Genomic DNA, 11,616 nt, shown 5'->3' with positions numbered 1-11,616 from the left:
CATTCTGAGAGCAAATATAGCAGTTGCGTAAATGATTATCTATAATTTTACCTGTTGAATTATAAATAGGTTATAGATCACTTATTGACATTCTAATGAATTGAGTTATGGCTTTCACACTGTTGCATTCCAACAACATAATTTCATTACAAGGTCAATAAATGATATATAACGTATAGATAAAATTTGCACTTATAAATAAGACATATTTCATTTTTTTTCACAAAAAAAAAAAACCATAAAAAAACAAAATAACATCTTTGTACTGCAATATCTAATAGGTAAATTTAGTTTCTGTCCATTATTTTACCATTTATCTGCAAAAATTCATTAGATCTCTTATTTTCCCCTTATAATGTTGAAAGACACAGACCATTTATTTTTTGGTGACTTTTCAGAAATGAGATGAGGTTTAAAAATAAATAGTTCCATGACTTGACACTATTTTTTTAACAATTCTGAATCACAAATTAACAGCAAATTTTCATGAAAGTTTGTCCATTTTTAAATATATATTGTGGGAAATTTTTACGAATCTGGCAAAATGAGTACTGCCCTACATGATTTGTCAAGTGTACTGTAATGTTAAATGAACTAAAATAGCAAACTTTGCCCTATATCTTTACATATCTGTAAGTGTATATGACAGACAGAACACACCCTATTAACCATCTTCTTAAAAGTTTTTTTTTATCAATGAGTATCAAATCAGATCAACAGAAAAAACAATGGCAACTTCATGACACACACATATTTAGAAGTGTATATACATGGGCAATAATTAACCCATATACCATAATCAAATACATGGTATTATATTCAGGTCTGGCATAGTTGAGGTCCTTCTATGAAGAAGTGAACATGTTGTGCCTGGATTGGCAACATCAACCTCGCTGCTGCTACGGCTTCTACATTCCTCATCATCTTCAGTGTACCAACCAAGTTTGAACACCACCCCGGAGTCCGAGTCACCTTCTACAGGACTGGGGCTCCTCGATTCTTTTACTTTTGTGACTGACGGAGACATGGTGAAGCCCCGAGGCACCATGAGCTGTGTGTACAGCTTGGAAAGAGTCCCTGTATCAGAGACAGGATCACAAACCAAGTCTTTTTTCAATGGAATCAGGTTTTCTCTGAGCAGGTCTGTAAGGCAAGGGGACGATACACTACTGTTCAATTTAAACTGATAAGTTACATTCGTAGACTGTTCTCCATAGTAAAGTTTTCTTGAGAATGTGTCTGAAAGGATGGAAAAAATCATTATAATTTATATTTATTGACAAATGTAACATAACAATCCCTCTTAAGGTAGTTCAGCGCTTTCATGTAAAAAACTTTTCAACAATGTAGAACTTGTTTAAACCCTGATTTTTTAAAACTTAAGAATATACCAAGAAACTTCAGCAAATAAAAAAAATAGGGTTGTGAGTTTGATTATCTGCTACACTGTTTTGAAAATATGAACTTCACACAAGATTTTATAATGGAAATCAATTGGAAAATCACAATTTTGATAACATTTTTGCAAACAGAAAATCTTCTACAATGTAGATTTTAATGACAATTTTCAGTCATAAATACACATGTGGTCTATAATACTGGCATGGTGAAATAAAACGTATATGTCCATTTTGTTTTCAAAAAGATAGTAATGTCGCCATTTTGATAAATTTAATCATGGGTTTCCACTGATTCCTAAAATTATTTTCATTTCCATATGTATGCTGAGCCGAGGCTTTATTGTACATTATCTGGATAAATGACGTTACACCATTACTTCCAGTTTATCAAACGTACACTGATGTATTAACAATGCAGTAATTTAAATTTAGAAGTGTGTCTCTTAACTTTTCTACATGAAATAATGCTAATTATTTTTCAAAATATGTCGTAATAGCCGGTACAGTCCAACACCACCAGGAAGACTAAAATGTTTGTCGTTGAGAGTTTTTTCTCTGGAGAGGTAATTTACTAAGACTTCTACTGTAAAAGCACATATTTTCGCTGGGTCAAAATTTCACAAATTCAAAATTTTGGGTATGTTCACGAGGTTTAATATTTGCGAAATTGTAAAAATGGTATCCTACTTGAATCTGAATTATACTAATGAATATTTACGCGAGGATTAATTTTAGCGAGATGTATGGCCTTGCGAATATAGCGAAATTTAACCCTCGCAAATTTTTTTGCTTTTACAGTATCTAAAGGGAAGGAAAATATCTGTCATTGCAGAGGTGTTTGGAGTGGGGGATGGGGATTTATCTCTGCTGTAGAGTTCTGAAGCCCCTGCTACTCCTTCTATAGCAAAAAAAGCTCTACATGAGATGGCCGTAACACTCCCCGCCACCCCTCTCTGTTTTGCAACTTCCATCTACTACTTCAATAATTAATGAAATCCGTACAAACAGGGCTCTAAAAATTATCACAGAAACTGAAACAAAGCTGGGCTATACCTGCGGATTGTTGTATCACAGTTGACAAGTTGTTCACGGGTTTCTTAGTCTTTTGGATTTCTTTAATCGCATCTTGGCACCCACTGTCTGCAGCTTTCTTCATCAACCTCTCAGCACAGTGTTTGTCTTGGGGTAATCCTGTCAAAAAACGTGTGGTTTGGTGTTAAGATTATTTTTTCTTCCTGAGTAACTTTGTCTTAAACTCTTTCATTTAAAGACATTCCAAATGTTGTTTTTTTTCAGTATCTGAATGAAGTAAATTCTTCGACATTAAAAAGAGTGAAAACATAAAATTTTCTTTTTTTCTTAAGAAACCTTACTATGTGGCTAAGTGGTTAAGGTTGACAACTTCGAATCACTTGACTCTATCTACTTTGGGTTTGAGCCCTGCTCAGGACCTCATACAAGGAAGCTATCCAGATTTGACTTGGCTGACTGTACTTGTGTGTGCCTGAAATTTTATCCAAAAGGGCACCTAGGGTCTTCCTCTATCATTTAAGCATGAAAATCCTTTCATAACCTTTATTGTGTTGTTATGACTTAAACACCAACAAAAATACTGTATTACCTCCAAGCCCTTCTTGATGGAAAACAGCCAGACTGTATGTGGCATCTGGGTGGCCACTCCCTGCAGCTTTGCTGAACAGATCTGAAGCCTTACACAAATTCTCTTCTACACCATATCCATGCTGGTAGCACAGACCTAGGAAATACTGGGCTTCAGGGTTCTAAAATAAAGGACTTAAAACTTTTCAAACAGCACTCAACACAGATTTCTGTACTAGACCTCAGATATATCAAACAAAGAAGTGATTCTGATGTTCAAGGTTTCTTGGAAATTGCTGATATAGTGTGTGTGTGTGTGCGTGTGTGTGTGTGTGTGTGTTCAGGGTTTGTGTATTTTTAACAATTTTTCAATCACATAAAGATAATGTGTACTTGTTAAAGGCAATGAGTAACATGCCCAATTGTATAGTATTAGAGCACATAATTCCCCATCTGTCACATTATATTGACATCATGCTGATTAGTACTTATTACTATAAACTTCTAGCTGAGAACAACATGAGGAAGCAACTAGCATCATTTTCATAAAGCCTTTGAAGTGACCTTGTTAAGTATCTAGCTCTAACCTGCTGTATTTTCTACCACTGAGCCACTGCAGTGGTTTGATGATATAAAGTTTGATGGGTCTTAAGCTGCAATTTTCACTCTATTATCACAAAGACATCCATCATCAAATGCAGCAATATAGTGTTTTACACTTCAAAGTAATTTTTCTAGCCTGTTCCTGCACTAAGTTATACTACATGTAAATACAGGAAAAATTCTGAATGTTGACATAGTAGTACCATTCTAATTGAATGTAAATTGCTCAAAGCAGTGATACTAACAGGATCATATTGATTAAGGGCTGCATATAACTGTTACAAATTGAATGTAGATTTTGAAAAGAAGCGAAATTTCTGAATAAAAGAATCACTGATTTTGTCAGAAATATGAGAAAAACGATAATTTCCTACCTGTTGATTAGAAGCCAGTTTGAGATAATGAACAGCTTTAGACACATTCTCTGTATGTTCTTCTGTGTAATGTACTCCTAGGTAACACTGTGCCTACAAACAATATAAATAATCTTGAAACAATGTTATATATAAATCATACTCTGATTTCAACAGTCCAAAAATTGTAATAAAAGGCTAAATTTACCAACCATGGCATTCAGCAATAGAAAACACTATAATCTTCCCTCTTCCCAATTTTAAGACAAAACCTTTTATCACAGTCACATATCTGATATAGATCTATTACCTCATGCTTATACATCTGTCATTATGAGGCCTTATTAAATCCAGTCTTGCTTAAAAAACTTTTTGTTGTTGCTTTTTTGTCCCTACTAACACCTTGCCTCCAATACTTCAAATTAGAATGACAATACAAGAATCTTCTCTGGTTGAAATATTTGACACAAAGGTAACTGTTTAAGTCGTACACAGGCTCAAATAACTGCCTTTTAAGCACTTATTTCTTATTAAAGTGTATGAATTTACACATTAATTCATAAATGTAGTTTGTAATGACGTCATTTACAGTGCCATCCTACAAAACTAGTTTTTGTAGAAATGGTAAAAACTCAAGACTCATCCTTTTCAGGTATAAACAAGAGTGCTAGACTGCCACAAAATACGCCCGTCTAAATATTCAGTTACTTAAATTCAAGGGCCATAATCCAAGAGTGCCTGGGGCATTTTGGGTGGTTATCGAACTTGCCCACAAACATTGTCAGCAAGTCTGGTGAAGATCGGATGAAAACTGTTTGACTTAGAGAGTGTACATGCTTTTGGATGCCGACCGCCCGCCCCGGGTGTTTGCATAACACTCCCCGCTCTTTCAGAGACGGGCATAAAAAGTGGTTTTGCAAGAACCAGTGAAAACATGAGATACTCCAATCTGCATCTGATATGCATGACTGGTTATTTCAAAGCTATCAAACTTGACTTCATCAGATAAATCAGTTAATTATCAGTATTTCTAATACATGTGTGCAACATATCTCACCTCAGACAGTCCAAAGTCGGCAGCTGCAGAGATAAGCTGAATGCCCCTGTGTGGATCTCTTGGTGTGTGTAAAGATCCCTCAAGATACATCTGACCTAGATTGTACATGGCTTGAGGGTGAAGATCCTCTGCTGCCAGTCTATACCACCTCACAGCCTGATATGAAATGAAAACATACATCCATACACATTGTACATTAATATACAACTTCTTTTCCAGATTTCACACTGACAACAACAGTGTCTGATAGGCCAGCCAATTAATAATTATCTGCCTTTGAATATCTTGATGTTACTTAAAGTTTTAATCTTGGCTTTGAGTTTTACATTACTGCATATGGTTTGAGACTTTCAACACTTTGGCATGTTACATTTAAACTACTTTCTTTAACATGAGTAGTCTAATGACAGTACACACAATTATTTGAGACCCTTCCACATAATACCAGCTGACATACAAAAGCCTTCATAAAACCTTATAAGATGAACATGGGGCATAATTTTGTAACCATAAGTAGGAGAGATAGAGCCTTACTAACAATTGTCACTCCATGACCCCAACAACTTATGAAGAGTTTGAACATAGCAATAGTTCCAGAGAAACCTGCTTACATGAAAAACTTCCATAAAAATTTCTAAGTGACAAAGAGGATTCATTTTGCCACAATATTTGTTTTTCAAAGTTATGAAACCTGCAATGTATGGTCATCTCTTGACCTCTAAGACTTGTGATGGAATAGGCAAATAGTTTCAGAGAAACATGCTTACATGCAAAACTTCCACAAAATGTCTATGTTAAAAGGTGATATAATTTTGAAAAAGATTAAAGCTAAAGTTACATCATTGGCCGCATAAGGTCACCTCATGATGCCACAGAAATGTTTATATTTTAAAAGCATGTAGCCTAGTAGCTTTTGAGAAACTTGCTTACATTTTAAAACTTTAATCAAGACATCAAAGTTGAAAAAGGGACATAATTTTGACTAAATAAAATCTAGAATTATGTGACATGTTCTCTGTGGTAACCTGATGCTGATTTCATGTGTGAAGATTTAAAGCATTTTGCCTCATAGTTTAGAGATACCTGCTTACATGTAAAGCTTTGGGGAACCAGATGCAAAAACTTTGGGGAACCAGATGCGAAAGCTTTGGGGAACCAGATGCGAAAACTTTGGGGAACCAGATGCAAAGCTTTGGGGAACCAGATGCAAAAGCTTTGGGGAACCAGATGCGAAAGCTTTGGGGAACCAGATGCAACAACAAAAGCTCTACTGCTTGAAAAAAATTTTGTTTAGCTAGAAATATAACTTATAACTAAGAGATGCCTAATACCTCTCCAAGGTTTTGCTTCACTCCTCTACCAGTCTCATAACAAACAGCAAGGTTAAAGCGGGACTTGGTGTTTCCTAGTTTGCTAGCTTCTTCCCATAATGCAGCAGCAGATTTCAAGTTGCCTTGCTGGGCCTCTTGTGTTCCCATAATCCCTTTGCCTGTAGCAGTATACTTCTGACAAACATCTTCAAAGTTTTTGAAGGCTTCTTCTAAGCTTTCTAATTGCTGCGTTTCCTTGACAACCTGTATACATCAATGGCAAAGATCCTTAAACAAATATTTGTTGTAGTGGCTATTTTCAATTCAAGTTTACAAATAAACTGTGACTGTGTCTTCTTCTGTTTTTTTTTTTTTTTAAAGAAATTAGAATTTTCTATTAAAAAAAATAAAATTAAAGAATCTTAAAAAAACATACTTAAAACAATATCTTGAATTCCTGGAGATCAAATCTTTCACCATGAGGTAATCAAAACTAGACATAAAAATTATACTGGGTCCAGGTGTTTTGCGCTTCAGTGTGTTGCCATAACCACATGATTGTACATATAAACATGGTATACACATATAATACAGATACTGAAATTACTAAACATTATGAATGTGTTTTATTTACTTTTTATTTGCAATGACTAATAACGTCTTTATTTAGGCAAAAAGACATTTAGCAGAAACCATTTTTCTGTTTTAATTTCAGTGACCTTGACCCAATAAAGCTATCTACATACCCAGTTTCACCATAGTATCTTATTCCAAACTTAAGTATTGTGTGGAAACCATTTTTCCTATTTTCAGTAACGCTGACCTTGATCCGAGTGTCCAAAAATATATTGTAGGATGAGCTGTTTCAGTGACTGACCTGTTTCAGTGACCTTCTGAAAATCTGCTGCCATTTCTAAGTGCAATATTTTAGGCAACTAATTATAGTAGGGTTGTTAACAGTAACATTTCAGCTTTCGATACGCTCAAAGAAAATGTTGTGCTGACAATGAAAGTTTGGCGGCATTGTTATTTCCATGGTAACCCCAATTATGAGACATTTTTCTTATTACTTTTTTATGCTCTCAAATTCTGATGTAGCTCTTTGGTTATAAGGAACATTTTGATTTATTTTCTGTTTTGATGCAAATGTCATCTTGTTTTCTGTCTGATTTTTATGCAGATAGAACAGTCCAACAATTACTTTTAGGAAATATGCAGCTTTGAAATCCATGATTGGCTTAATTATAACTACCAGAAATTATAGCCAATCTGAAAAATAGCAACTTTCTCTTCTGATACTGTTGACATGAGGTGGCCAGTGTTTCCATATTTTATCAAACGTATCTTGTTGAATAATACAACACAGTATGTTTGAATATTACCAACAAATGTGCATATAATGCCCAGTCTTCAAACCCCACCCCCTTACAATTTATAGAATTTTTATGCCGCATAACCAGTATAACCGTTTTGCTATGTACTTTATTATGAACAAGGCCTAACATTGTTTTTACTTGGTTTGTTGTTCAGTTTGTGAAAGTTAACATTGACAAAAGGCCAATTACTGGTTACAAATGTACCTTGATTAGTTTAGCTATAAGGTAGGGGCCACTGACACAGGTCCCACAGAAAATCTGTAAGGCAGATCAGGGTTAGTTCAGATAAACAGTACCAAATTGTTTCGCTGAAAGATTTTCCACTCTATTTTACATCATCTGAATTGGGGAAAGGCTACACTATAGTAATCCATAAATGAGACTAGTTCTTCTCCAAGAATTTATCTAATTCTGCCAGTGGTATTCTTAGGGGCACTGAAACTGGTACCTCGAGGATAATCCAAACCTTTGCCTCCATATTCCAGGTTCATCCAAAGTAAAGTTACTCAGCCGAAAAGATCTGTTTGATGCTACCCAACATGCTGCCCTAAAAACAGCACACCCCATTCTAATAACCAGGGTTTGTTTTGGAAAACCTGCTTAATAAGAACTTTGTTTGTTCAAAATAAAGGGCTACTTGTTAATCTAACTGCTATCACAATCATATCATTTGCTGAAAATGTGTAAGACCAAACCATAATTATTACCTCTTGAGTACGGTCTGTTTCCACATGTTCCTCGACTGTTTGTAACCTGTAACTACCCACGGAATGTTTACTGCGAGTTGCATCCTGTCTGTTAACAATTTGTCTTTGTGTTGTTGGATGTTTACTGTCACTGGTGGTTGGTAGGGCATGAAGAACAATTGTTGATAATAAGCAGTGCTTCCTAGCTCCAACTGGGTCCTTGTGTTTTTTATGAAGACATGTGAAGTGTCCCATCTGCACACCTAGTGCCACAACACCTCCCTGAAAAAAACAACAGTACAACCTGAAATAAATACAACTAATCTGCCTTGTAGTAAACAAAAAAAAGCTAAAAAAATGAAACTAAACAAGCAACAAAGGTTGAAAAGGACTTTTTCATTTTTAATATTAATGATTTTTTATTACATGTATTCAAGTTTATAACAACACTTGAGGAATAACTTCGTATTAAAACTACGTAACTTCAGTGTAAGTGTTTCCGAAAATATGTCAAGACAAGTATAATAATAGTATTTCCTTACACCAGTATAATTCATTAACCATACTATTCAGCAGTGCTGTTACCTAAAAGCACATATGCTTTTAATTCACAATTGGTAGTATTCAAAAGGTAAACTTCACAAGTCATGAGACAAAAAATGTGAATGGACTAAATTAATTAGGCAATACAATGTAGTACCAAATTCAAGAATTATATAGAAACAATGTAGTATATAATGTAACAAAAGAACAGCATACCAGTCCAATAGCATCTATAGGGGTGTGTGGACCATGGACCATCCTCCAGAAGTCATGGGCATCCGGCCGAGATCCATGTTTCCCATCCTGCTCATCTTCCCTGTAATATTTACAAAAGTTACAAACTAGTATCATTTAACTGAACAAATGCTGCTATACTTGTTAATCACCTAACTGAGCGCAATCTTGAAATTGAGTAATCTGTGTTGTTTTTTTTTCTTTTTCCTTTATGTTTGTATACCAAAGCTTTGCTGTAAACTAATTATTTCACTCATTTAAAGGAAGAATTATTACTAAATCCATAACTTAGTTCCAGCATGCAGAGATACGCATAACTCAGTGTATTGATAAAACTTTTGTACCCAAAACTGCAAGGTAGTTTGCCACGGTGACTGGCATATAAAGTACTCAAAGTAGAATCTTCGCATGCCATATTCACTTTTGAATATTATTTCAATATGGAACGTACCTCCAGATACAAACTGTATCACTTCTGTATTATATGTTTTCAACATAATCATTTTACCCTCATTACACAAAAAACTTTTTAATAGTCAATTTACTTACTTCTGTCTGCAGTGACTCTTCCACTGACAGGAATGCCTTTCAGATTTCTTGAAGTCTTTTTTGTCATTAAGTTCTTCAACATGAATGCCTGCCGAGGCTCCAGAACCATTACACTGCTGACGTACAACTACAAATAACATACAAAAGTAATTCTAATATGTATGAGTAAATCATATTAAAGTTCAGTTTAAAAGTATCATATATTTAGGCAATAAAGGATAAAATGTAGTAAAATTCAGCACTAACTGGTTACCATTATTTCCAATTATTTGTTTACATTTTCTTGTGTTGAATTACTGTATTTTGTGAATGAAAGGCAGAGATGCGAAATTAAAAATGCAGATCACTTGCTTTCAAAAATACCAATACAATAGGCCTGGGCTTCTAACTATAAACAAGGAGCTGCGTTCAAAAAACGCTTGATGCCCCCAGTGGCATCCTTGTCGATACAAAGCAACCTAAGTCCAAAACGAGGTCAAGGTCAAACTGAGGTCAGGTGATGTCTGAAGATGAGGAATGGTCACAGGTTACATCTGTACCACTCACTTTCTGGCCATAATGTCACAGTTATTTTAATAAATTTTAGCCCGATCTGCCAATAGAAGCTTAAAATCCGATATTAAGCCCAATCTTACACCTATTAGTGAAATCATTTAAATTCGCTGGCATGAAATTTCACGCAAATGTGAAAAAAGACTGTTTCGCGCCGGCTTTAATACGCGCATTTTCAATTTTAGAAATGAAAAATAAAATAAAAAATAATAATAGCGCGGTCTTTAATTCGCGCATCGGTTCTAGCGCGAAATACGCGAAAATTCGTCCTACGCGAATAAAAATGATTTCACAGTATACCAAAGAAAAATTATCTGACGGTTATTTATGTGAAAGCATACTGACACAAGTACAAAAACAGGAAACCCAATAATGAGTATTTATAGATATCTATCTATCTATCTGCCATTGACGTCAAATGGGAAAACATTGATACTTGTTTTATAACACGCAATTTTCTCGTCGGCATTTAGCAGATTGTAGATGAGTTCCCCTTGAATAATGTTGGGGCATCAAAACATGTATGCGCATGCGCACTGAAAGCACATGCAGCTTCCCCCTGTGAGAGCTGTCACAATTAACATTTCGTGAACAAATGTAAATATTCCATTTCTGAAAGTTTAACTTACTGATTTGCAATTATTGCAGATGATGTTGGACATAATGCAAACGTCTATGTACTTGTCAAGAAATGATAAAAAAAATACGCCAAAATAAGTGTTTACGCGACTGTTCGATTTTCTGGGTCGCCAACCAGTTGGTCATACAGATGTAAAACTATTTGTATACAGAGACCAGTATAAAATATTGCATCATAATTGTGTGATATGGTAGCATTCAGTAACCAATTTAAAAATCATATTGTTCAAAGTTACAGGACAATAAAGTAACATTCAACACTCTAAGAATGATGTCACATTTCGTGTCGGTGTCAAAATCTAGAACTTGTTGGTTTTTGTTTACAAACAAAATCCGATATTTTTTCAATTTAGTTGAAATTTAAAGATATGTTCGCGAACTGTGTTGATCAGTCAAATTGCTTTACCCCTCGGCAGGCTATGTAACCATCTCCACATATCTCAAACGCTTCCACTAATGCTGTCACGGGAAATTTAGGTAGAGGGCATCAAAAATCCTCTACCCGACCGCCATTTTGTCCTGTGCTGTGCTCGATTCAAGATCTGAATATAAAAGTATTAATCGAGTTATAACGCGGTTAAATTTGAATTATTTCTATTTTTACAGACTATAGCTGATTATTTTAATGTAGTCATAATCTATATCAAAAATTTAGATCTTAAGATGGCTTCTGTAAAAAGAATCAGTAACAACAACAAATTAACTGGCAATCTAC

General features: G+C 34.8%; 1 protein-coding gene across 1 annotated transcript; it reads right to left on the bottom strand.

Annotated features, from left to right (window-relative positions):
• Positions 1 to 489: 489 nt before the first annotated feature.
• On the bottom strand, positions 490 to 11,453 carry LOC123557209 (uncharacterized). The gene is made up of 10 exons (XM_045348541.2): positions 11,308 to 11,453; positions 9,711 to 9,837; positions 9,144 to 9,243; positions 8,406 to 8,666; positions 6,344 to 6,586; positions 5,013 to 5,168; positions 3,977 to 4,069; positions 3,022 to 3,181; positions 2,454 to 2,591; positions 490 to 1,239 (listed from the first exon to the last, which is right to left on the bottom strand). The coding sequence occupies exons 1-10, from the start codon at positions 11,336 to 11,338 to the stop codon at positions 800 to 802; spliced, it is 1,749 nt and encodes a 582-aa protein (XP_045204476.2). The 5' UTR covers positions 11,339 to 11,453; the 3' UTR covers positions 490 to 799.
• Between the last annotated feature and the right edge of the window lie 163 nt (positions 11,454 to 11,616).

Source organism: Mercenaria mercenaria, chromosome 5 (assembly GCF_021730395.1).
Source record: "Mercenaria mercenaria strain notata chromosome 5, MADL_Memer_1, whole genome shotgun sequence".
Lineage (NCBI taxonomy): Eukaryota > Metazoa > Mollusca > Bivalvia > Venerida > Veneridae > Mercenaria > Mercenaria mercenaria.
This window is presented reverse-complemented; position numbering and strand designations above follow the sequence as displayed.